At 37.3% G+C, this 25,429-nt stretch overlaps 1 protein-coding gene across 2 annotated transcripts in view; it reads left to right on the forward strand.

Annotated features, from left to right (window-relative positions):
• Positions 1-5,841: 5,841 nt before the first annotated feature.
• The window catches only part of ALCAM (activated leukocyte cell adhesion molecule), a 112,364-nt gene continuing 92,776 nt past the window's right edge, over positions 5,842-25,429 (forward strand). For both annotated transcript variants that reach the window (XM_083361371.1, XM_083361372.1), the window contains exon 1: positions 5,842-6,269. In XM_083361371.1, coding sequence (XP_083217497.1) covers positions 6,161-6,269 — 109 coding nt within the window. In that variant the 5' untranslated portion in view covers positions 5,842-6,160. The remainder of the gene's footprint in view (positions 6,270-25,429) is intronic.

A 25,429-nucleotide genomic window follows, 5' to 3' on the forward strand; every position in this document is an offset into this window, starting at 1 on the left:
AATGAAACATGAACCATCAGCAAATATTTCAAATAACTAGATGTGCCCACACAGAGTATACTGTGTCAATACCAGAGGGGGGTAATTAATTTTCCCAAGAGGCCACATAAGAAACTGAAACTATTGTGGAGGGCTGCTACTGCTACTACTATGTTTTAGCCTCCAGTTCCCTAATCATCTTTGTTGCTCTTCTCTGTATTCTTTCTAGTGTCTCAACATCCTTTTTACACCATGGTGACCAAAACGGGATGCAGTATTCCAAGTGTGGCCTTACCAAGTCATTGTAAACTGGCATTAACACTTCATGTGATCTTGATTCTATCCCTAGCACTGTGTTGGCTTTTTTGACAGCTGCAGCACGCTGCCGGCTCATATTGAAGTGATTGTCCACTAGGACTCCAAGATCCCTCTCACAGTTGCTACTATTGAGCAAGCTACCACCTATACTATACCTGTGCATTTGGTTTTTCTTGCCTAAATGTAGAACCTCATAGCTAGAGAAATAGTATTATGGTTGATACTATAATAGCTGTCAGCCAATGGAAAAGGTTGCTATGTGAGCTGGACTGTTCTTTATTGAAGGTCTCCAGACAGAGGTTGCATGTCCAAAATGGTTCCTGCACAAAATGGGCTTTGGAATTAATATGTCCTATAATGTCCTTTCCTGTGGCCTATAATTGTATTGTGGCTCCTTGTCTCTTGAGATGCTTAAAAAAGCCAAGAGAAAACCATTTGATTTCATTAGCATTGTCATTATACTGCATTTCCCCCCATAAAAACTTGGCTTTGTACCTGGGCCTAGGGCTTCTAATATGTTAAGGACCGCTTTTTTGGGCTTTACTGTTAGATGTTTAACTATAACCTGATTAATGTATTTATTGTTTGGATGTTTAATTGCTTTAGCTGTTAAGTAGTCTTAGTAGTATGATAAGCTGTCCAGAATCACTTGGGTGAGATGGGCGGCAATAGAAATAGAAAGAAAGAAAGAAAGAAAGAAAGAAAGAAAGAAAGAGAATATAGTAAGTTTCCATAATCTTGAAAATTGTTCCTTTCTCTTTCCACACCTTTCATTCATTATTTTATAACTGATTTCTGAGAATGAGATGCAAGCCTGAAAACTGAATGTATGTTTTGGAAATTAGTATGTGAAAAGAGCATTTATCAAGAAAATATGTTACATTTATGGTATTGGTTCAGGTTATCTTGCAAATCATGCAGTGAGCAGTGAAGCCTTAAGATTTCCTCAAAACAATTATCACTTCTAACCTGTCTGAACCTGAAAGCATTATAGCAAATCATCTTTTTGCTCCCATAGAGCAGACTCTGCTACCTTTAATACAGGGAAGTTTGATGTTGTTGCTTAATTTCCTGTTTATCTATTCTAATAGTGGACATGATTGGTCCATTTATCAGCTGGGTAGAAGAATGGGGCCACCTACAGACAAGTGCTAGAAGTTTTCAAAAGCCCAGAGGACACTTCAGGATTGATGTATTAATGATTCCTTTGTTCTTTTCTGTCTCCAGGAAACAATATGCTGTCTAAGAACCGAAACAGACAACTTCTACTGGGGATTTTCCATCATATTCTCTTGAAATTTCTCTATTTTTATTCACAAAAGCCAAATAACTTTATGAGTCTCTTCTTCCAGGCTAACTAATTCTTAATGATACCACTCCTACCATGTAAGAAGGCTTTTCCTTCTTACATACGGTAGGTTTGCTAGATCCCTGTCAAGTAAATAGAAAAATTATTAAAGCAATTGTTTTGAAACATGCAAAAAAAATACATGAGGATTTTTAAAGAAAATCCAGAAACTTCACTCAGCTAAATGAAGGTTAAATGTATTCATTGCCCTGCAGGAGGCATGGGACATAGAAACATCAGTTGAAAATAATAGGGCAAAGGTGCACAATAATTAGTCTATCGGAGCTCCTTACATTCTGTGATTCCTATTCCCTCTCCAATATTCACTAGTGCCCGTAGACTGCAGTGAATCTGCAGATCTCTCTTGATTGCAACCAAATTCCGCATCTCTCCCTAATTTGATGGAGTATAAATTGTTATTCTTTTTTCCAACACAGAGACCAGCATGTTGCAAAACAAAGCCCCAGCCTCATTTTCATTTTCAAGAATTCCAATGGTAATTTTATCAAAACATATCTAGCTGCTTGGAACAGGCTTTTATTTGAAATCACTCTTTATCAGAGAGAGATTGAGAGAGAGAAGGAGGAGGGAGGGAGGGAGGGGGGGATTGGAGGCAATATCTTGAAAGTCTAAAAGGGATCCTAAGGAAACAATAAGCATTGGTAGAAAGTATAAAAGTGTTTTAACACAGTAGGTTGGTTTGATCAGGAAAAAAATAAGAGATTGGGGGAAAAGTATCTTTATATTGTGGCATGTGTTAGCTTGTTTATAAAATCTGTTTCTTTTGTCTGTGCTGGTGCATGCATGCACAGCAGGAACATTCTTTTTTCTGCATATGCTTTTAAATCTGGGAATTATGTCTGTACAAAGCAAATCTAAAATTGGTGTAAAGGAGCAATTTGATTCAAGTTATCCTGAAAAAGCAAGGTATCTGCACTGACGCTCTCAACTGAAGCATCAAAGGCAACTATTTCCTTTTGCCAATCTATTTCCAAGAAGTGCTTTCTGAACATGCATACATAGAAAAGATAACTGAAGACCCTCAAAGTGGCCATCTGGAATTGAACCACATTTTAATCATGATTTTGTAAAGTTTAATGGTTATATGGTCTCTCTCTCTCTGTGTACAGGTATGCTTTTCAATTAGTGGGGGAGGAGCGTTCCAGATTGCCTTCAATGTCTTCTGTGAAATAAATGGGGGAAAATATGAAAGGTTATTTGAAGCTCAGACGTACCTCTATCCTTGTACCCAATTACTTGGCCAACTTGCCTTTCTTTCTTAGAAATAGATATTCAAACAGAAAATTGTGATTCAAGTGATGAGCCTTGGTGGAGCAGTGGGCTAATGCCTCCTTAAGTAACACCAGCTGCCTGCAATTAGCACAGGTTCGCATCCCACCAGGCTCAAGGTTGACTCAGCCTTCCATCCTTCCGAGGTAGGTAAAATGAGGACCCAGATTGTTGGGGGCAATTAAGCTGACTTTGTAATAATGCCGCTTGGGGTGTGTGTGTGAAAGCCCTAATAAGCAGGCATATACATAGAATGAAGGCTACTGCTAAGCTTGTAAGCCGCCCTGAGTCTTCGGAGAAGGACGGGATATAAATGGAATTAAAAAAATAAAAAAATAAAAAATAAAAACGGGATAAAAATGGGAAAGAATTTTTTTATTTCAATTTATTTCCCAAACTGCAGGCCCATGGGCCAGATGGTGCATCCTTACAAAACTGTGCCCACCCCATTGCCGGCAATGGCAAAAAAGTCACGATACGTTGCGACACGTCACGTGACGTTGCGAGTTTGATACCCCTGTTCTAAAGGAACTGTTTTATGCATCTCAGCTCCAAAATTTCAGCAGTCAGCATTTTCAATGGACTAACTGCACTAGAGTGCTAAACCAATACATAACTGGGTAAAGACAAATCTACTATTTAAACCCCAGAGTGAGTAATTTCACATCTATATTATTAATTATATGGAAAAGACAGGCAGCGAGGGAAATTATATAATTTCAATATATACGATGCTTTGGGGGAGCCCAGTTTGTTTTTAATCTATTTCTGTTCTAGGTATTTTTTACTCTAGAAAATATGGTATATATTAATATAGATACCATATATATGGTATATATTAATCATTTTTTAATTTGTATCAAACAAGCCTGAGTGTGTGTGTGTGTATAAAAGAACTCAGCCTTGTTTGATACAAATTAAAAAATGATTTGAATAACTGCAGAACAAAGTATCACAAGAGTATTACTTGGAAGATGGTGATTTGCCCTTCAGGTTCATAAATATCTTTTGGAAATCTTCCCGTAATTAAAAAAAAGGCAGAGAAAAGTCTATTTGTAAATTAGTATGCAATAATTATTAATATAACTATTTTTTCTGCATATGCAAGTTTAAATGCACTAGGGCAAACTAGTCATAGAGATTTATTTATTTTTTGAAAGCCCCTTTGAAGTACTGGGTTAAGGAAGGAGATGAAAGCAATCCCAGAAAGGCACATAGGATTCCTTTGAACCATTTTCTCTGTTTAGCTTAAGATAAACAGGACAATTATATTTTTTGAAAATCAAGGGGTTGGCAGTGCTGAGTTAAGAATGCAGCAGTTTTTTTCTTAACTGATCAGATCCAATTCACCCTTCCATCTATCACCTGCCGATTTAACCAAGCCTTTGGCAGAATCTGAGAACATCTGAGATTTCCACAGAATCTCCTGGGAAAATATCTACTTAAGAGTTTAAACAACTTAAAACACTATTCACCATAAAGTTATTGCAGTCCTTTGGGACGAAGTCCCGAAAAGCAATTGCATTGGCCCAAACAACGAAGAGAATCCTTGTCTTTACTGCGTATCTTTTTGTACACGTTTGCTTAAAAAGTCTCGTTGAGACCTATCCCTGGGAACCTAGTCACAACGATCTTTGCATCACTATCCTCAACTGGAGGCGCCTAGGATTACAGCTGCGGCTCTTTTCCATTGGAATTTCCGGCAAGCTGGAGCTTACTTCGAGGTAGCAAATGCTGCGTTCCGCCCGCATCGCACGTTTCTGGCAAGAGATTCCAGTCTCGGCGCGTTCTGGCCTCAATCTCTGCTAAGAGCAGGAGCCGCGGATTCTTTCTAGGAATCAACAATCCAAGGCGCGATTTCCATCCCGGGGATGATCAAAGTTCCCTTTTTTTTTCCCCCACCTCGTTCTTTTTTTTTTTTTCCAGAATAAGGCGCCCTTCAGCCGGATCCCGGTTCGGAGCATCCAGGACTGCATCCTTTGCACTTCCCTGGGAGTAAGCTCCCTTGCAAACAGTGGGACTTACTGCCATCCAGGATTGCATCCTTTGCACTTCCCTGGAAGTAAGCTCCCTTGCAAACAGTGGGACTTACTGCCATCCAGGATTGCATCCTTTGCACTTCCCTGGGAGTAAGCTCCCTTGCAAACAGTGGGACTTACTGCCATCCAGGATTGCATCCTTTGCACTTCCCTGGGAGTAAGCTCCCTTGCAAACAGTGGGACTTACTGCCATCCAGGATTGCATCCTTTGCACTTCCCTGGGAGTAAGCTCCCTTGCAAACAGTGGGACTTACTGCCATCCAGGATTGCATCCTTTGCACTTCCCTGGGAGTAAGCTCCCTTGCCAACAGTGGGATTTACTGCCATCCAGGACTGCATCCTTTGCACTCCCCTGGGAGTAAGCTCCCTTGCCAACAGTGGGACTTACTGCCATAAACACGCATAGGATTGCAGGGAAAGATGCCCTAGGAATTTCGCCAGACCTGCTGCTATCGCCTCCCCCCCCCCCCGCCGCTGCTCAAACCCGGCGACCCTACGCTGCCTTCGGTTACTTCTCTGCCCAATCTTTCCCAGGCTTTTTCATTCCACCCCGTCAACCGATCACAAGACGCGTCTCGCCTTCCATTCCGCATTTTCTGCTGCCCCCTTAGTTTCGATGCGCCCTGACCCCCCCCCCCCGCTATACAGCCAAACCGCGACGTCCTCCTTTCTCTGCCCGCTAGCCGCGCTCTTCGCTCGCTGGCTATTTAGAGAGCTTCGGCGGAAGACTCGGAAACGGATTTTGGCAAAGGAGCGGGCGCTTGGACTGAGTGCAGGGGCGTGTCCTCCCTGGCTGGCCCCACCTCTTTCTTTCAGCTTTCGGTCTTGGAGCGCCGCTAGGCTGCCAGAGGAAAGAGCCACCTGCTCCGGAGCGGTTGCGGTTGGCGCCTCGCTCGCTCGGTCGGTCGCTCGTTCCTCCTCGGTCGCAGAAGCTGTTAGCGGCCGCTTCCCCGATCCTCCCAACTTCTGCTCCCTCCCCTTCCCCCGACACACACACACACACACACACACACACACACCCTGCAATTGGACTTGGTTTGTTGGAAAGTTGCGGACCTGCTGTGGTTCCTTTTCGGAGAAGAAGCCGCCGCGGCCGCTCTCTGGAAAAGCCCGCGCCCTCGTCCTTCGTTTCTTCCTTCGGGAGGAGCAGCGGCCGAAGTCGCCGTTCGCCCGGCGGGGAGGCGGGATGGAGATGCCCTCTGCCGTCGCCTCCTGCTTTCCTTGTCGGCCGCAGAGGCAAACGCCGCTCTTCTTTCTCCTGGGTTTGCTGCTTTCCGCCCTTTCCCTGCGGCCAGGTAAGTCAGTGATTTGGAGCGGAGCTCAACTTGCGCCCGGCCGGGGGAAAAAAGGCGCGCCGTGGGGGACGTGTTGACGGCGGGAGGAAAGCTGTTAGGGTTCCCGGCTTCTCGGCCTCTTCGCCCTCCGCTTTCTTTTGCTCTTTCTTGACTGCCTGGAACTTTCGGGAGGTCGGGCCGGATGGCGGCTGCAGGTGGGTCTGCGTCGCGCTCCGACTGGTTCTGGATTCTGTCGTTTAATCGCCGTGGTTTTTCTTCGAAAACCGGCTTCCTGCTCCGGACGAACCTGGCGTTGGTGTGGTTTAGAAATCGAGCGCCTTACCATCTTGTGCGGGGCGAAGGGAAGTGGGAAGCAGATTGATCAGAATCGACTATCCATACGCGTGTGGATAGATTACGATCCCGCTGTTTCCAGGCGTGCTGCAGCACGTACGCATGACTGCAGTCCCTTACTTATTAAACTCGTTGAGACTTTTGTAGAAAAGTGGAGACCGCCATCCTGAGTGCATCCGATCCATCCTAGTCAAGGAACCTTCGAAAATTATTCTCTCTCTTTTAAAATTAATATTTCCTCTTCGGGTTTTTTTTTTCTCCCCTTTCTGGCTAAATCATGTTTAAGGTTCCACTCTGGTATATTCATTTGGGAGAAGCCTGTTGATCTTGGCCAGCTTTATTTCTGACCTCATGAGCCATTAAACATTGAGTTTTTGATAGGTGGGACTGCCCTATTTTAAATTCAAATGTAAGGATTGTTAGTCCTTTTTTTTTCTTGCGTTGTCCAAATGATAAAAAATAATAATATTTATTTTCCTTATTTGCTTGGGTTTTGTTATGAAAGCTAACAAAATGTGCCTGCCAGCTCTCTTTTAGTTCTCTGGGATGCTCAGCAAGATTTGTCAGGTAGAGAACAACAGCCTTTATCTTTGGTGGGTTTCTTCTGCTCCTTTCAAAAGTTGCCTTACTTGTTGTGCAAGAGAGAGCAGAACAAGGTGACCTCATCTGCTCTGCACACATACACACATAGAAAACGCCAAAAACCATGTCCTTCAGCTCAAAGGACCACAAGTACTATGTCTGTAGCAGAAAAAAAAAATAGGCTGTGGAGGTAGGATTGAGTGAACGATCCATCAAACCAAAGACTAGTTGAAAGTTTAGATTAGATTTGCAGGACCTGTCAGACTGATTTCAAAGCATTAAATATCGTTGCAGGAAGTCCTCTAGATAAAATTACTGTATACTTAGATAAGAGGTCAGTAAATGGCTCCCTAGACTGGAACTGCTATTTATACTATTCTGCACCTGTATAGTTCTTTATGGATTTCGCTTCTCTGCCTGTGTTGTATATACATGTACACATCACATTCATGGATGCTATCCAATGCATCCTTGTCCTGTTTTCAGAATTTTGGGGACAAAACTATATAGTCCTGTTACTGATACTGAGTCTTTACGAATGACAGATTGTAATATTGAAAGATTGTCAGTTCTTGGCTTGCAGACAAAGACGTGTGAGATCCACCTGGCATATCCTTCTTAGTGATGGAAGATCAATTAGGATATTGGCTCTTCCAATTCTAAAAGCATGGTTTTTGCATTAATCAGCTCCATTTTGAGGCAAGTTTACTCAAACCTGGTAGAATTCCTCATGTGTGTGATTTTCCACTGAAATTTTGGCTTGATTCCTATTATTTCTTAAGCTTTTCAGGAATAAGGTGAATGGGATTACTGAACTAGCCTGCACAGTTCTGTTACCAGTTTTCTGTCTGAATCTATTTATATATTAGCCAGTACTAGAACAAGAGAAGCAAACTGAAAACTGTACTCTTCCTACACTGTGCAGCCTCTCATTATTCTTGTAGAAAGAGCGTCAGCCTGTGGTGACATTTTGTATTACTTGAAGAGAGCAGCTTTGTGTGTCATCAACCTTTGAATGAATACAGAACCTTGGTAGTGGATTTTAATGTTTTCACATTTGGAGAACCCCCTTATTAACTGTATAAAGGCCAGCTTTTTACTGGGCATACAGAAAGTAACTTTAAGTATGTGTATATTTGGGCACATTCATTCCAACTGGTGGTGTTTTGATTAGTACAAATCTTAATTTCCTAATTTCAGTTAATGAAGCTGAATTTTCTTGCAATAAAATTGGACAGTGCTTCAGTTAAATTTCATTAAATGCAGTATTTAATTATTGTGTTTTTTAAGCAGCAGCTGGGTTGCATTTTTAAGAAAACTAATTGCAGTGCAACATGAAAAGATCAGGAAAGCCTGAATTCAGGGGTTTGATTAAGAATGCAATTTAATTGACGGTTGCTAGAGAATAAGCCCCACTGAAGACAGTGGGATTTACTTAGTGAAAAAAGTGCTGCAATATAGGATAGGGTAGATTGTGTAGTCCCAAAATAAAAAGGTAAATAAATAAATAAATAAAAGAACTAAGGTTGTTAAAAGTGGCAACCTTAGCTTAATTACTTTTGTGTCATCTCAAAACCATTTACTGTGAGTGTAAAGAGTAAAAGGGTTTTCTGCTTTGAATTTCTTCCTTAAACAAGGTAGTAGAAATCCTTAATAGTTGTTTTTGCTTCAAAAGAGAATTTTCAAGGGATGGAATTGTCTGAGATAGATACTATTACTAGAAAGTAAGTTGATTGAAGTCAGTGGGCTTTATCAGTGGACTGGAACTATTGTTGCTATATGGATGCAAATAGACACATGACTATTTGTGATAACTATAAAGCATAGTTATTTTTTTCCTTTAAAAATATAACTTTGGGACTAATTCCTCACTTCTTCTAATGTTACATATACAGTATATGCCACTGAAGCCTAAGTTAATGACAGTTGGCCAGCAAAGGCATTTTGAAATGATGGTGGATTAGCCCAATGAAAACATAAGCTGCTGTAGAAATACAGTATTGTAGATTTAGAAAAATGACCCAAATTGTAAGAATTTTATGTTAAAGCTGTGCACCCATACTGATGCTTTACAGTCTCAGGCTTACACTTTGAAGACTACTGCAGAGCTGGAAACCGCTAGGCATAATTACTAAAATGGACACAGGAGGGATGACTGAGAGAATAGTTCAGAAAGAAGAAAAATATAACAGGAACATATTACAATTGTCAAAATAGTAGACTGACCCAATGAGGGGACAGAGGGAGGAAACCAATACAAATGTAATGTTTTTCTGATAGTTGACTGGTAGAATTTCATACCAGTTTGCTCAGAATAGGACAGTACTGTATGTACAAACTCATGAACTTTTAGGCTATTAGTGAAACTAGATGTAATTACACATAATAAATATGTATAGTAATAGTGGCAGAAGATTTTTTTAATGTTATTTTCTGGGATCATGAGGCTGTCTTGCTTGTGTGTATTGGGTTTCTCTCAGATCCTTTTGATGGATTTAATGATCTTGGTTTAGTTTAGCATAGCTTTTTAGTTTTGTAAGGCTTGCCGTTTAATTGTTATTTACTTTTTTGATAGATATTTTATTTTTATAGTTACAAATCTTTAGTGCTTAATAAACAATGTGTTGTCTGGGTCCACATATTTGACATTAATAATAATAATACAACTTCCATTCCTACTCTCTACTCCATTTTCCTAGCCATTTGTAAAAATTATCCCATGTTTGAAAATATTCTGTATCTTCTTTCCCTTTAATTATCAATGTAAGCCTATCCATTTCCGCACAGTCCAAGATTTTCCTAATTGTGTCTTCTTCTGTTGATGTTTCTTGATTTTTCCAATACTGTACAAATGTAATTCTCGCTGCTGTTAAAACATGTAATGTTAAATATATACATTTTTGTCATAGTTCTCTGTATTGTTATTTTGTTACCGTAAATTGTTATTTGCTTAAAGGTTTGTTCTTGTTTACTTCCCACAACTAAGATATCCATTTCTTAACATCAAATTAAAATATTTTTCTGTACTTAATTATATGAGTTGCTAAATAAAGTACTGTTACTTATTTTTATAAGTGACTACATATGTATGTAAATGTATTATAAATAATTATAATATTTATATTATATCTATGTAAATAATGTACCACTATCATAAAATCGATTAGATATATAGGCCACTATTTTAATTGTGAGAGTTAGAAACAATAATGAAGAGCATTAACATGAAGTGTGAAAGTCAGTAAATCAATCTAGCCCTTTAAGGTAGAGATAGAAAACCTGTGGCTGTACAATTATTGTGCTGGGTTGATATTTGATTTGTTAAATTTATATAACTGTTTTAGGAATGTTGAGAGTTATAGTTCTTTATGTAAAAAAACCATGTTGATTACTTATTCAGAGGTTAATAATTTTATACATACAGGTGTGACATATTTTCATCCAGGTTGAGGTAAAGTAAAATATAAATGTTCTATTTTGGGCATGATTTTACAGAAAAGCTAGTTTAAAGTAGTAATTAAAGGAACTTATTTAGAGCTTGTGAGTTCTAGCCCTACCTTTAACTCTCTCAGTCCTAGGAAATAGCAATTGTAAACTACCTTCAAAGATGAACACTGTATGAACTTATTCATTCAGTAACAGTCATGATTAACTCGAAGGCACCATCAATATGTCTTATATATATAGCAAAATTCAAGAAATATGCATATTACATATTTGTTCTGCTAAATGGATTTTTGTACTTTTTAATAATCATTTTGCAAATAGGATTGCCTTTCTCCATTTAGGCGGGTTTTTGTTGTTCAGGAACATCTAGAAAGTCAGTGATTGCCATGTAAATTATTGCTATAAATTTTTGATCCAATATTGTATATCAAACTTTGGTAGGGAGATTACAGTACACTATACAACATCTCACTCTCAGCCTTTAGCTTCAGTTCATTTAAAATATTTTCTAAGATTATTAGAAAATATACTTTTTGCTAAATTGAGAGTAGGAGAAATTTTCACTTCTCAATGACAGACTAATGTTTTATTCACATTTTATTGTATATTTGAGTTATTCTAAGAAATGTGAATGAGTTCCTGAATGAGTGAATTTAATCTGTATCAACCAGTCCCTGGGGTTCACCACTTAAATTCTAAATTTTATGACAGGATATTTTATACTCATTCCAAAAGAAACAAACTGTGAAACATGTAAGTTAAGTGGGATCATATCCACCTAGAGACGGTTGATGGATTTGCATAAAGATTTTGTGCACACTGTTAGTTAATAAATATCCTTTAACTGAGCAATGTGTAATTCCTATTCACACTTATTTTCATAGCTGTTAATCCAATATTCTAATGGAAAAGTTCTCTGTTGGATGTCTACTTAGTTTACGATTCATTTGGCTTTCTTTCCTTATTAAATGTTTTTACAAAGAATCGGTAACTGGTGGCTTAGTATTTTTTCATTTATATGAAATATACTTCCTCCTCCTTATTTTTATTAAAAGTGATGAAATAGTGAAAAGAGAAAGGAAGTTTCAGGTTATAATTAAAAGAAACTAACTCATGTCTGGAATGGTCCTCCAGTGTTTTTACTTAAAAGCACCTGAAGTAAATTGTTCTCCAATTAGTCAAAAAATGATATACTTATTTTATTCTGTCCTTCAAAATTATTTCTTCTTTATTGATTTAATCTTGATTTCAATCCTATAGCATGTTCTCATTTTGATGTTATTTAATCTAATTTTCACTAAATTAATCACCTCCCAATGCATTGATCAATCTTCATAATTCTTAGTTATTTTTAAGAAAATGTAAAGGTGAAGAAAGTACAGATATGTCTCATAGTTTAATTAATGAAGTTTGTATTAGACACAATTTAGACATGAGAGTATTAATGATTTAAGAAATATAATAACTGTAATTCCAACAAGTTACCAGGCATTTATTTTAAGGAAATGTGGATATAATGTCACTAACAAATCAACAGTAATATACTACAATGTAATGATATTATGCCATACAATAAAATTATATCATATAATTTGATGATAATGACATGATTTTTATGTATTTTTAAGGATATAATGTACTCTATACTAATTGCATTAAATACTTCTTCACTTTACTATCTAATCATATAGAATATAATCATACTTCAAAAGAATGTGCATTGCATATTACACAATAACTCTATTCTTCAGACTACCGTACTATATTAGACAATAATAGGCTAATGATCTCTGGAGGGCTCGGGACAGGGGTCATTCCTCTGTTCTAGTCCTATTAGACCTCTCAGCGGCTTTCGATACCATCGACCATGGTATCCTGCTGCGGCGTCTCAGGGGATTGGGAGTGGGAGGCACGGTTTTACAGTGGTTCTCCTCCTATCTCCAGGGACGCTCGCAGTCGGTGTTGACAGGAGGGCAGAGGTCGACCGCGAGGTCTCTCGTTTGTGGAGTTCCTCAGGGGTCGGTCCTCTCGCCTCTCCTGTTCAACATCTATATGAAACCGCTGGGTGAGATCATTCGTGGCTTTGGAGTTGGGTATCATCAGTACGCTGATGATACCCAGCTTTTTCTTTCTACCCCAAACCACCCCAGTGATGCCCTCAACGTGATGTCCCGTTGCCTGGAGGCGGTTCGGGTCTGGATGGGGAGGAACAGACTTCAACTCAACCCCGACAAGACCGAGTGGCTTTGCATACCTTCATCCCGGGTCTATTCGGATATTCCATCTCTTTCTATGGGGGGTGAATTATTACCCCCCGTAGATAGGGCTCGCAACTTGGGAGTCCTCCTAGATTCGCGGCTTACCTTGGAAGATCACATGGTGGCTGTGACTAGGGGGGCTTTCGCCCAGGTTCGCCTGGTGCGCCAGTTGTGGCCCTATCTAAGCCGGGATGATTTATGCACGGTCACTCACGCGCTCATGACCTCTCGTCTAGACTACTGCAACGCTCTCTACATGGGGCTTCCCTTGAGGACCACCCGGAGGCTCCAACTGGTACAGAATGCAGCCGCGAGAGTTGTGTTGGGAGTCTCCCGATACTCCCATGTGACACCTCTGCTCCGTGAGCTGCATTGGTTGCCAGTTGTCTTCCGGGTGAGATTCAAGGTGCTAGTAATGGTGTTCAAAGCCCTCCATGGCATGGGGCCGGAGTACCTCGGGGAACATCTGCTGCCGGCATCAAGCTCCCTGCGCCCTGTCCGTTCCCACAGAGAGGGCCTCCTCAGGGTGCCACCGGTCAGAGAATGCCGACTGGTGGCCCCCAGGGGGAGATCCTTCTCTGTGGGCGCCCCGGAGCTATGGAACCAGTTACCGGTTGAGCTCCGGACGGCACCCGATCTGCGCTCCTTTCGCCGCGATCTGAAAACATACTTGTTCGAGCAAGCCGGCCTGGCCTGAGGGGGGATTGGTGGGGTTTTTTATCATTTTTATTGGGGTTTTTACTATGTATCAATTGTATTTTAATCGGGCATGTATTTAATTATGTTTTAGTTTTTGTAATTTTCTGTGTTTTATTCTTGCCCTGTACACCGCCCTGAGTCCTCCGGGAGAAGGGCGGTATAGAAATATTAATAAATTAAAAATTAAATTAATGTATTTAGCATGCAGGGAAACCCTTTCCAGTATTATAGATCCAGTTATTGTTTTCAGACATGTGACTTTGATTACTGTTTATGTTTGTTGATAAGTACTTTTATGCTTGTACTGCTCAAGGCTAAATTCTTGCCATATGAAGCTCACCATCTGGACCACTCAGTAATCTCCAGTACTGTCAGCTATGGCAGGTGTAGATGTAGATGATCTGCCTCCAGATGTTTTAGCCTTCAATTCCTATCAGCATTAATGAATCCAGCCAAAGGCAAGAGATTATGGGCATAGTAGTTCAAAAATAAAAGTTTGTTTGGCTTGTGGAATTTTTTAGGCTGTATTCCATGTTAAACAGCTATACTCCTTGGTGAAATCATTTGATGTTTGGGTGCACATTATTACTAAAATGCTGAATGTGTTCCATATTGTCCAACAATCTCAAATAAACTATGGATTATGATTATGATGCAAGTATTGATTATAATGAGGGATTTCTAACAAAGCCAGACAAGTTAAACATGTTAACATAATGCAGATTCTGAACTTCCTGTCATGATTAAAGTATTTTTTTAATTTCAGTAAAAGATAAAATTTCATTATTCTAACAGAAGAAATTAGAAAATGCCGATTGTATTCAAGATGCTGCACTGAGCTTCTTGTGGACAAGCTAATGGTGGTTAGATTAATATTGTTTAAAGATATTTTTCCTAACTGCTTGTGTTCCATCCTATATGTGTGGAGAGGTCTGTGGTTTTCCAATTTTTATGTAAGAAAACATTTCTTTTTTAATTAAGCCTTTTAACTCTAGCTTTTCTATGGTTTGGCCTTTGAGAATTTTACGGTACATTATCTGGCATGCTAGATTTTTACAGAGTGGAACAGGTATAAACAAGAAATTTTATTCAGAACTTCCCTACACTGGGTATAAAGGAATGCTTCAAAAGTTTTCTACATTTTTTTTCTTGATGTGCACAAGAATGAGGAAACATTAGTTAGTCGTATATACATTGCGTCAGGATAAATATAAGAAGACTGAAGTTCAAATATCATTTAAATCTTTGTGATTTAATCACAGTATTAAAGACTGCCATGGTGATTTTACCATTTATATTATTGTCAACCTAATACTGTAACATTAGCATAAGACTGTCCTTTTGGAAAACTAAATAATAAGTGTATCTTAAAAACAGAGCCTTGGAGGCTGAAATTCATTTGGTAATGGTATATTTTTACCATATTTATATGTTTAGGATCAAAATCCAAACTGGTTTATATTTAATTCTTAGACTTGAGTCATAAATATTGCATGAAAACTGTGTTATTTTCATAGAAATATCTTCTGTTTTTGACACATGGTATATGTGTCAACTGTCATATATGTCAGTTGGATGGTTATCATCTAATTATCTGATAACAGAAATGTTCAGCTTTTTCCTGTCTTCTCCTTAGTACTGTATGTGTATGCAATTTCCTTACCATTGATTACAAAAAGCATTGCCCTGGTATACTCTGACTGCATTTTTATTATAGCATGGAGAGGATAGAATTTGCATTTGTAAATTGTAAAGATCATAAACACTAACACTCGGATACAATAATGTAAAATATAATGTTACAGCCAATATTAACAATGGAACACTTCCTCTACTTGGAGGGCATCAACATTTCAAAAATCTATGATATGCTTCAACCATTTTAAATACTGTAGAAGTGGATGCAGTTTATGCTAGTTCATGTTAATTAATTTATATAAGTAAAAAAATCTGTATGTGAGATTGATATACCTGTGATGTGCAGATATTAGGTAATCAAATTATTATATAATACAACAATGTGAGATTGCAGCTGTCTGTTCTCTAGCTAGTGTTGGACTTAATACTTACTGAGTTCTTCCCAAGAACCTTGGATGTTATAATGTATTGGCAGAGTATATGTGCAGATCTGAGCAGTATGGTGTTTTGTTTTGACAGGAATTTTATCAGTGCACACATTTTCTAAGGGTCATCCAACTCTTTTTGATATGGCATGCAATATGCTGATAACCACAAGAACCACCATAGTTGGTTTATGCCATAATCTTTCAGATTTGTTTTTCAGATCTTAATACTTTATGAACTTCTTCAATATTCTGTCTTCTAATGTATTATTCCCAGATAATGTCACATTTATCTACACCTCCTTTTTTTCTTTTTTTCACCCACAGTTAAATCTGGTGTGTCGTGCCAAGATTTTAAGACTCTAATTTTTATTATGATTGGTCATACAGCCACCTAGATGTTTGGAGTGGAATAGGCAGATGTTGCTTGATAGTGTTAAAGGTATCTTGGCAGGATGTAAACTGTTCCAAGTAAGCTACCTTTTGAAATTGACAGCTGCTGGTTTTGTCAAGTGGTGCTCTAGATATTTTGGGATTGCATCCAAAGTACCTATTACTGTTGTTACTATGTTTGCTTTCATTTGCCACAGTCATTCTACTTCTGCAAGTTTTTGTATTTTGTTATTTTCTCCAGTTTTTTCTCTTCTATTTTGCTATCTCTAGGTACCTCTACACCCAATATCCATCAATTTTTATTATTACTACTATTATTATTGTGTATTTTGATTTTCATAAGAGTTGTTGCTTAGTTACAATTAAAAAAAGAATTAAATCTATAAACTAGCAATTATTCAGACATTTAAATTGAAGAACAGTAGAGGGTAGTTAAGATACTTTACCCGAAATTATATTCATGCTTTTTATTTATTTGCCATTTAAGTGCAAAGAAAATATTAGCTCTCTTAAATAAATTGTATTAAATACTCTTAATTACTTACTAAATTATTAATACTTATTTAATATTAAATTAATTTCTAAAGTATTAGTGAATACTCATTGTAGTCTTAATAATTAATACTGTTAATAATTAATTGCTTGTACAATCATACTAATATTAAAGAAATATATTGTAGTTCCAATATTAAAAATGGATAATGTAGACAGTGCAAGTTATTTCAGTGAAACACTTGAAGAGCTTCAATGTGAATTGAAGGTTTTGATATAGCTAAACATAAATATGCTACTTTTAGATCTTGAAAGCTCATAGGGTTACAATATTATCTATTCAACGAGGGTGTTCATAATTATATTTCAGGAACTGAAAATAATGGCCTTACGCTGTGAAGAATATGATATATTAAGATGTGGAAGTTATATTTCTAAGCTATAATTTGCTTTCCATTATTTATAAATACATTAAATTTAAAGTTAAATAAATAATGATAGGTTTACATTCAGATTGTACATAGAACTAGGAAAATATTTACAATAATGTTTGTAGGATTGAAAATAAGATTTTAAATTATACATATAGGTGCTGTGATATATTTTCATCTAGCTGACGTAAAACTGTATCCAGATTCCATATAAACTATTTGAGTTGTTACTACTACATTCCCCTTTGCTTTGTATAATTTTTTTTTAAAGAAAGATAAAAAGAAAGATTAAAACTTAAATATAATGGACAGTTGGGGGGAGGGGGTTTCACTAATCTGAGTTTCAAATGTTGAAGGGGACTTTTGAGCTCAAAAGCTCACAGGTAGGTAGGTAGGTATGAAGGCAGGGAGGTAAGAAAGAAGGAAATGAGCTGAAAAAAGCAAGATGCGTAACAAGTTACAGGCATTTGAGCCTGACAGCCACAAATGGTGATGCTAAATATGGGGCCCAGCCAAAAAAGGCTAAGGATCAGAAGCTAAGAACACTGGAGCCAGAACAATCACCCAGCCAGGTGCACTGGGCTCTTCCAGAACCCAAAGGAAGCACAGATATGGGCAGAGGTGAGCAGCAAATTGGGAACTAGGCACTGCCAGTTGTAGCAATCCTGGGGATTCAGCAGATTCTGTCCATTAAACCCCAAGTCCACTGCTATATTGAGTGTCTGTTGCAGTTATTTTAACTACGGACAGATTAGATATATTATTTCTCCTTAAGTAAAAATAATCTTTTTATCACATACTAAAAATAAGTATTTCCAGCCCATTAGTATTAGCTACAAAATGTTGCCTGATAGAGGTAATAATATCTAGCTTTGGATATTTTCCACAATAAATTAATTAACAAGTATAAAACTTTTGACTCATTTTTAAACTGCATTGTTCATCTAGTTTTTGGACTTGTGTGGGGAGAACAGATGCTTTAGGTCATATTTATGGATGTTAAAAATTGAAATGAGTTCACATACGTTTCAGTACCATTGTGTCAAGAGAAATTGAGCACATCACACTTTCAGGAGATTTGGGGCGGGGGTGGGCTAAGGCAGGGAAGTGCTACCTTTCGGTTGCAGCTCTGACTGACAACAACAATAACAATAATACAAAAAAGTTGGAAGGGACCTTGCAGGTCATCTAGTCCAACCCCCTGCTCAGGCAGGAAACCCTATACCATTTCAGACAAATGGCTGTCCAGTCTCTTCTTAAAAACTTATAGTGTTGGAGCATTCACAGCTTCTGGAGGCAGGTTATTCCATCGATTAATTGTTCTAACTGTCAGAAAATTTATCCTTACTTCTAGGTTGCTTCTCTCTTTGGTTAGTTTCCATCCGTTGCTTCTTGTCCTGCCTTCAGGTGCTTTGGAGAATAGCTTGACCCCCTCTTCTATGTGCAGCCCCTGGGATATTGGAAAACTGCTATCATGTCACCCCTTGCCCTTCTCTTCATTAAAGTAGATGTACCCAATTCCAGCAACCGTTCCCTATATGTTTTAGCCTCCAGTCCCCTAAATCATCTTTGTTGTTCTTCTCTGTACTCTTTCTAGAGTCTTGACATCTTTTTTACATCGTGGTGACCAAAACAGGATGCAGTATTCCAAGTGTGGCCTTACCAAGGCATTGTAAATTGGTATTAGCACTTCACGTGATCTTGGTTCTATCCCTCTGTTAATGCAGCCTAGCACTGTGTTGGCCTTTTTTGACAGCTACAGCACACTGCTGGCTCATATTTAAATGATTGTCCACTAGGACTCCAAGATCCCTCTCACAGTTGCTACTATTAAGCAAGGTGCCACCTATACTATACCTGTACATTTGGTTTTTCTTGCCTAGATGTAGAACCTTACTTTTTTCACCATTGAATTTCATTTGTTTGATAGCGCCCAGTGTTCAAGTCTGTCAAGACCCTCCTGTATCTTAAGCCTGTTTTCTGGAGTGTTGGCTATTCCTGCCAGCTTGGTGTGCAGCAACTTTCTTTTGGAGATCAGGGTGGTTCACTCTGCTGGTTTTTTGCAAGTCCTTAAAGACTGAGCTTCCTCTCGGAGACTTCTGGTTTAATATGACATTACCATTTTTTACCTTATTTCTATTTTTTGAGGCACTATTGTGACTGATTGTTATAACGGGCTTCATATTATATATTTTTCCTATGTGAGTAGCTTTTGATTGCAACACTGTAGGAACATGTTAAATAAATAACTAAACAAACAAACGTTTTGTAGGAGCAAAACTGAATGTAATTCATAGTTGTCTTTCCAGGAGAGAGTCCCTAGCAAGTTTCAGACAGAAGGTTTTTCCCAATTTATTTTGTCATTTGTCATGAAAGTGCTGTCAATATATGCTAATGCAAATAAACTACACCATTTTAGCAATTGCAGTTTAAGCCTGGTTTTTGCTTTCTGTTTAATTCATATAAACTGATAGTCTACATGTGCAGTTTTATGTTTTATATTTCTTCCACAACTGTATTTATTAGGGTGTAGGAGGGGTTATGATAAATGTATAACTTTGTCCAAACATATTATCGGCAACTTTTTTACTGTAGATATCAGATATTGCACTGAAAGTTTAGGAATAGTTCATTTTGGTTTGAGCTTCTTTTTGAGATCCACCTTACTTTAGATAAATGCCAAGTTACTCCCAGAGGCTGGATCAGGATTTGCTAAACTCTCCTAAAGAAAATATGGAATATAATTCTACGCAATATAATAATACTTAATGTAGAATCATTGTTCCATTTTAATTGATAAATTGATTGATAAATTTAATTGATAACTAAACCTCCCTTGGTACTGAGCACTTATAATTTCTGTAGCAGGCATTTGGAGAGATAGTCTTCAATGATTAACTTTCCTGTTTTTCTGAAGTACCTGATATCTTCTGTCTGTATGTCAAAACTCAAACCAACCCTTTGCACTTAAGATTTTGATCACTGTCCTGTTTAAATCACAGGTTTTTTTTTTTGCTATTGTTATATATCTGCCTCTTCGGGAATACAATACTCAGGAGAATAATATGCTAACCATATGCTAACAGTAGATGAGCTCCCTAATGCTCTAAATGTTTCTTGTTCTTGCTGTGTCTTCCATGTGAATGATTAACAAATTTGCTGTAGATTTTATGTGAATGATTAATACATTATTCAGTGTCACTATTGCCATATAGACATCAGCACTGGTTTCTGAAAAATGTCCATTGAGGTACAAACAGAAGTATCACAAAGCCACTTCAGCTCAGACAGCCTGGATATATCATTCGAGAATAATAGTTCAGTTGATGATATTGAAGGCTGTTGAGATATCCAGATGTATCAAGCAGCATCATAGCACAAATCATCTCACAGTGTGTTCAAGGTACTTTCTAGGACAAAAATATGAATTCTAAGAGAAATGATTTTTAAAATCCATTTCATCTTTAGCCTATGTTCATGATCATGTCCTAAAAACAGTTGTAGGCAACAGATTTTCAGCTGTATTCATTTTTTTCTTTAGAAATTATTTCATGATGGCCTTCTTTAATTAAGCTAAAACCACTGTATGGTGTAAGGAGAATTTAGCTCCTGCCTCCAGTCAAACATCCCCATCCTGCAAAGTGTAATATGCCATCTGAGACATGATTGTAATAAATTAGTAATTGGTCACAATGTGCAAATATTATGTCTATATCCTCAGCTTTAAGAACAGAAACTTGTTTCTAACAAAATCACCAGACAGTACCTGCTATAGTTTGAATTGCCAAGGCTGGTAATTGTTACCTAGTGTTGCAATTATTTATCAAAATGAATCTGTGTTAGAAAAACCATGACTTTTCCATCACAGGAGTTGTGCTGTTCCAGTTTCACGTCTCTTTTTAATTTGACAATTGATTCCTTACTGGAGCATATTTTATCTTTCAGGACACTTACTCTAAAATTGATCTCTTTCTTCCTAGACTGTGGTATTTGCTTCAAAGTTCATGATAGGATATTTAGCACAGTAGCTGAAAATTTAGGGTTTATTTCCTTCGGATACTTTTGTACATGAACAAGAACATAATATGCAAAGAGAAGAAGGATGTATTTTAAACAACTCAGCTAGGAATATGCAATTAACAGTTTTTGGCTGAGAACATAACTAAAAGGTAGAAAATGAGTTTGTACAAATTGCTACGATTATCTCATCACAGTTGTTTTATGTTTAATTAAAATACAAAGAAATCCCTCAACACAGATTTGTGGTTTGGTGGCAGTTTTTAATGAGACTTTTGTGAAAGACATGTCTTTATAGATACTTATCTTTATTAGTTTTGAGATCAGCATATATTTAATTAAAATGCATAGCTATTGGAGTCTGTGATGTTTGTTTCTGTATTTGTTGGTTGATTTTTCTGGCTACAGTTTGTAATCTAATTCAATTATATTGCTATTCAGATTCATTGTTCTTTTTCTTCTGAAACTCTGTTGCAATTCATCTCCTTATGAGCATTTGCTAGAATGCTGATATCTTACTCTTTTAAGATATGAGCATTTGGACAAATATTTATATGAGATGGAATCCCATATCTGGTATCTTGCACACCAGAGGGTAATTGTAATGTGCTTTACAATTTTTGCATCACACAGTCTGTATACAAATATGCAAATTAAGCCATTGTGGCTTATCCACAGATTATAATTAAATATTCTGGATTAACTATTAAGCAGTGTAGAGAAGCAGCTTGTAAAATGTCTTATCCTTTTGCCTCAGCAGTTCACAGCTTTTTTCAGGCCAAGAGTACATTTAACTTTCAAGTGATCTGTGGGTCATAGTCCCAAAAGAAAGTGCAAACAAGATATGTGAGCTATCAAATAGTAATTTTTTGTTTTATTTGAATATAAATGCACTTTAAATTGAATATATGAAATAGACTAATACAACTGCTGCTTATATGCTTAGAATTTTTCCTACTAGCCTCTTAGTAACTTTTGGAGATTGAACAAAGCTTCAGACACTTTATTAGTACCTGCTCTTGTGTGTCCTTTCAAGAAATAGATCTTCTGATGGTCTTGCGAAGCTGTACCAACCAATTTCACAAAGTTTGCTTCAAGTTCTAGGAAAAAACAACAACATTATAATGCTTATTTTGATGTTGTGATAAATATATAATTTCCCACTGGGAAAAGAAACATGACTATGTCCTGATTCCTGAAGATTATCTGCTTTCTCTAGTTGTCATGGTGCCTTAACATTCCCCTTCATTACACCCTTCACTATAAATGACCAGTTTGGGTTGATATTTTGGGGTGAAATCCCAATGGTAAGCCAAAACAGTCAAATAAAATTCCAAAATCCAGCTTTTTTGTTGTTGTTAGTCTTGTTCTCCCACTGACAAAACTAGAGAGAATGCCACTTGACTCCATGGGGACTTGGTAGTGAGAAATGAGTGGGCTGAGTTTGTGGGATGACACTTTTGATGGAAATACATGTGAGGAAATATTTTCAACATTGTTTGATTTTGCTGAAATCTTAAACTCTTACTCATTATATCTCAGTATCTACAGTATATGCACACATTATTTTATCAGAAAAAAGAAGAAGCTAAAATGAATAGATTGTATTCTAAATAGTTCTGGAAAAGTAGTAAACAGGTCAGATGATTCTTCCATAACTGGTGGCAATCTTCTAAACATGATCATTCCAAAAAGTGAATCATGCCAGAATGAAATACATTTTAAAAGTTGAATTCTAATTTTTACCTTTAACATTTTATTAAACTTTTTTAAACCACGTATTCCCTCAGACTGTACTGATCTTTCTACATTCTAACTGCTCCAGGATTTACATTTTACCATATTTTGTGTACTTTTCATTAGTTTGTTTGTATATTTTCTTCAAAATGTATAATTAATAGAAATATTAATAATAAGATAGAAAAAGATATTTTTCTCAACTATCTCCAGACCTTTTGAGAAAGTATGGATATGTAATTGCCAGGAAATTTCTGCTTCTTTTTCCAAATGAGTCCCTTTTTATTTTTAATGAAAGTCAGCTTTCCTAGTCCTTTCAGGGTCTGAGAAATAAATGGCAATGCTTGATTGTTTAACAATCAATAATTGTGCTATTTGGAGAGGTTATAAAGATAGGAAAACTGTGAGATTTAGATTGCCTTGTCCTGTCTGTTTTGAAAACAGTTTGCATTGTTAGTGAAGATGGAAAATGTAAAATTACACCAGATTTCTCTTTCATATTTTAAAGATAATTTAAAGCTAGTTAAATTTTGTTTTGGGAAACTGTTTTGTGATTGATGTGGTGAACTGCTATGCTGAGAAAACTGTGTAGCACATATTTTTAAAGGAATAGTTGTCATGTACTGAAAAAAGTTTTTTTTTAAAAAAAAACCTTCATTTTATCTTACAATGTTTCAGGCAGCACTGTGCCCAGTTAAATCTGTTCTGCTGTGTTCTATGCTTTTAAAAATGTTACTGTACTTAATATAGGATTCAAGGGCTACACTGAATTAAAATTTTACTTAGCAACCAAGTGGTCTGATTACAGCTATTTTACTTCTGTTGCTTTAGGTTTTCTTGGTTCCCTTGAACAAACTGCCTACTTGCGAGCATGCTAAAAGTTAGTTGATCTTTCTAAATACTATATAGCATGCACCAATTATACTTTAAAAGAAGTATAATTAGTAAAATTAGTAAGGCAAAGGAAATCAGGACCAGAAAAGTCCTAGTGTGCTGTGCTTGTATTGAAATCTTGAAAGATATCAGCCTTACATCCTTAGATTATTAGACTGTTGAATTATGAAACCATAGAATCAGTGGCATGTAAAGAGAAACACAGTCACCTCTAAGACACAGCTTCCTAGGGTTTCTAGAGATCCCATAGTATCATCTGCTCTAAGATCATGTTTCTTTATCCAAAATGGGAGACAAATTAGTATAAAAGCAAGTCTTTAGTTCTACTGAAATCCATGGAGCTGATTGGCATTGTTAGCTCAGGCATAACTATTTCCACAATTCCTTTTTATGACAATAAAGCAGATGTAAAGAGAGGCTGCATAATTTCCTGCAGTGTCATGACATGCTTCCGTTTGCATTTTGTCTGGTGTGGTAAAGGGACAGAAAAATAAATAGGGGTATGAGAGACCACGTTGAAATAAAGCATTCATTGAAGGAAAAATTTCTGGGAAAGAAAAGAAAATAGTAAATGCTATTTATTCATGGGACATAATGTGTCATCATATGGAAAGAGTTATTTTTTCAGTTAATTTAAAATAGGTTTTAATTTAATTTTAATTTAATTTATTAATATTTCTATACCGCCCTTCTCCCTGAGGACTCAGGGCGGTTCACAGGGCAGAATAAAATACTAAATACAAACATTAAAAAGAGATTAAATGATTGCCCAAGTTAAAACAATTGGAATACAATTCTAAAACCCCAAGATAAAATTAAGAAACCAAAAATAAAAAAAACCCCCACCAATCCCCATCAGGCTAGGCCGGCTTGAACAAACAAAAACGTCTTGAGATCGCGACGAAAGGAGCGAAGATCGGGCGCCATCCGGATCTCTACCGGCAGCTGATTCCACAGCTCCGGAGCGCTCACAGAGAAGGATCTCCCCCTTAAGCATAAGGAGGATCTCCCCCTTAAGCATAAGGAGGACATTAGATAGCTGTTACTAATCGTAATCAGAAGTCTTCCTTTGGTGCTCTTTAACAACTTCACAATCAGATTGCAATAGTACTTAGACTTATATACTGCTCCATAGTACTTTACAGCAGTTTCTAGAGGTTTACAGTGTCATCATATTACCCCCAACAATATGGGTCCTCATTTTACTGATATTATGTAAACATTTTTACTGATAATGAATATACAGTCTGGATAAAAATGTGTTTGACTTCAGCACAATATTATTTCCATGTACTGTGAATATACAGTACCAATATAAATCTTAAACAGATTGGTAACAGAATGTCTAGCCCGGTTTAATTTCATTATCTAAGAAAAGGAATAGCTTTTATTATTGCTACATGACTATAACTGAAGATGCTGCACTTCAGACTAAAGATATTTTTGGATACAAATAAGTGACTGTAACTGAACTATAGCCCAGAGGTCCCCAATCTTTTGGGCATCAGGGACCAGTTCCGTGGAGAGAGGTTTTTCCATGGAATGGAGGGGGCGTGGTTTTGTGTGCTGCCTGCGTCCCGCAGATGGGGCTTTGCTTGTTTACATGGCCTGGTTTCTGGCATGCCGCGGCCTGGTGCTGGTCTATGGACTGGGTGTTGGGGACCCTTGCTATAGCCCATCAGCAATAGCATTTCTGCAGAAAGTGCACTATAGCTATAAAATCTTAGTACAAAGTAAAGAAATGCACATTGATTGCAATAAAGAGATAAATGGGAAGTTATAAAGATGTTACAAGACTGCAATTATTTTAAATT

This window comes from Vipera ursinii (genome assembly GCF_947247035.1).
Source record: "Vipera ursinii genome assembly, chromosome: 4".
Lineage (NCBI taxonomy): Eukaryota > Metazoa > Chordata > Lepidosauria > Squamata > Viperidae > Vipera > Vipera ursinii.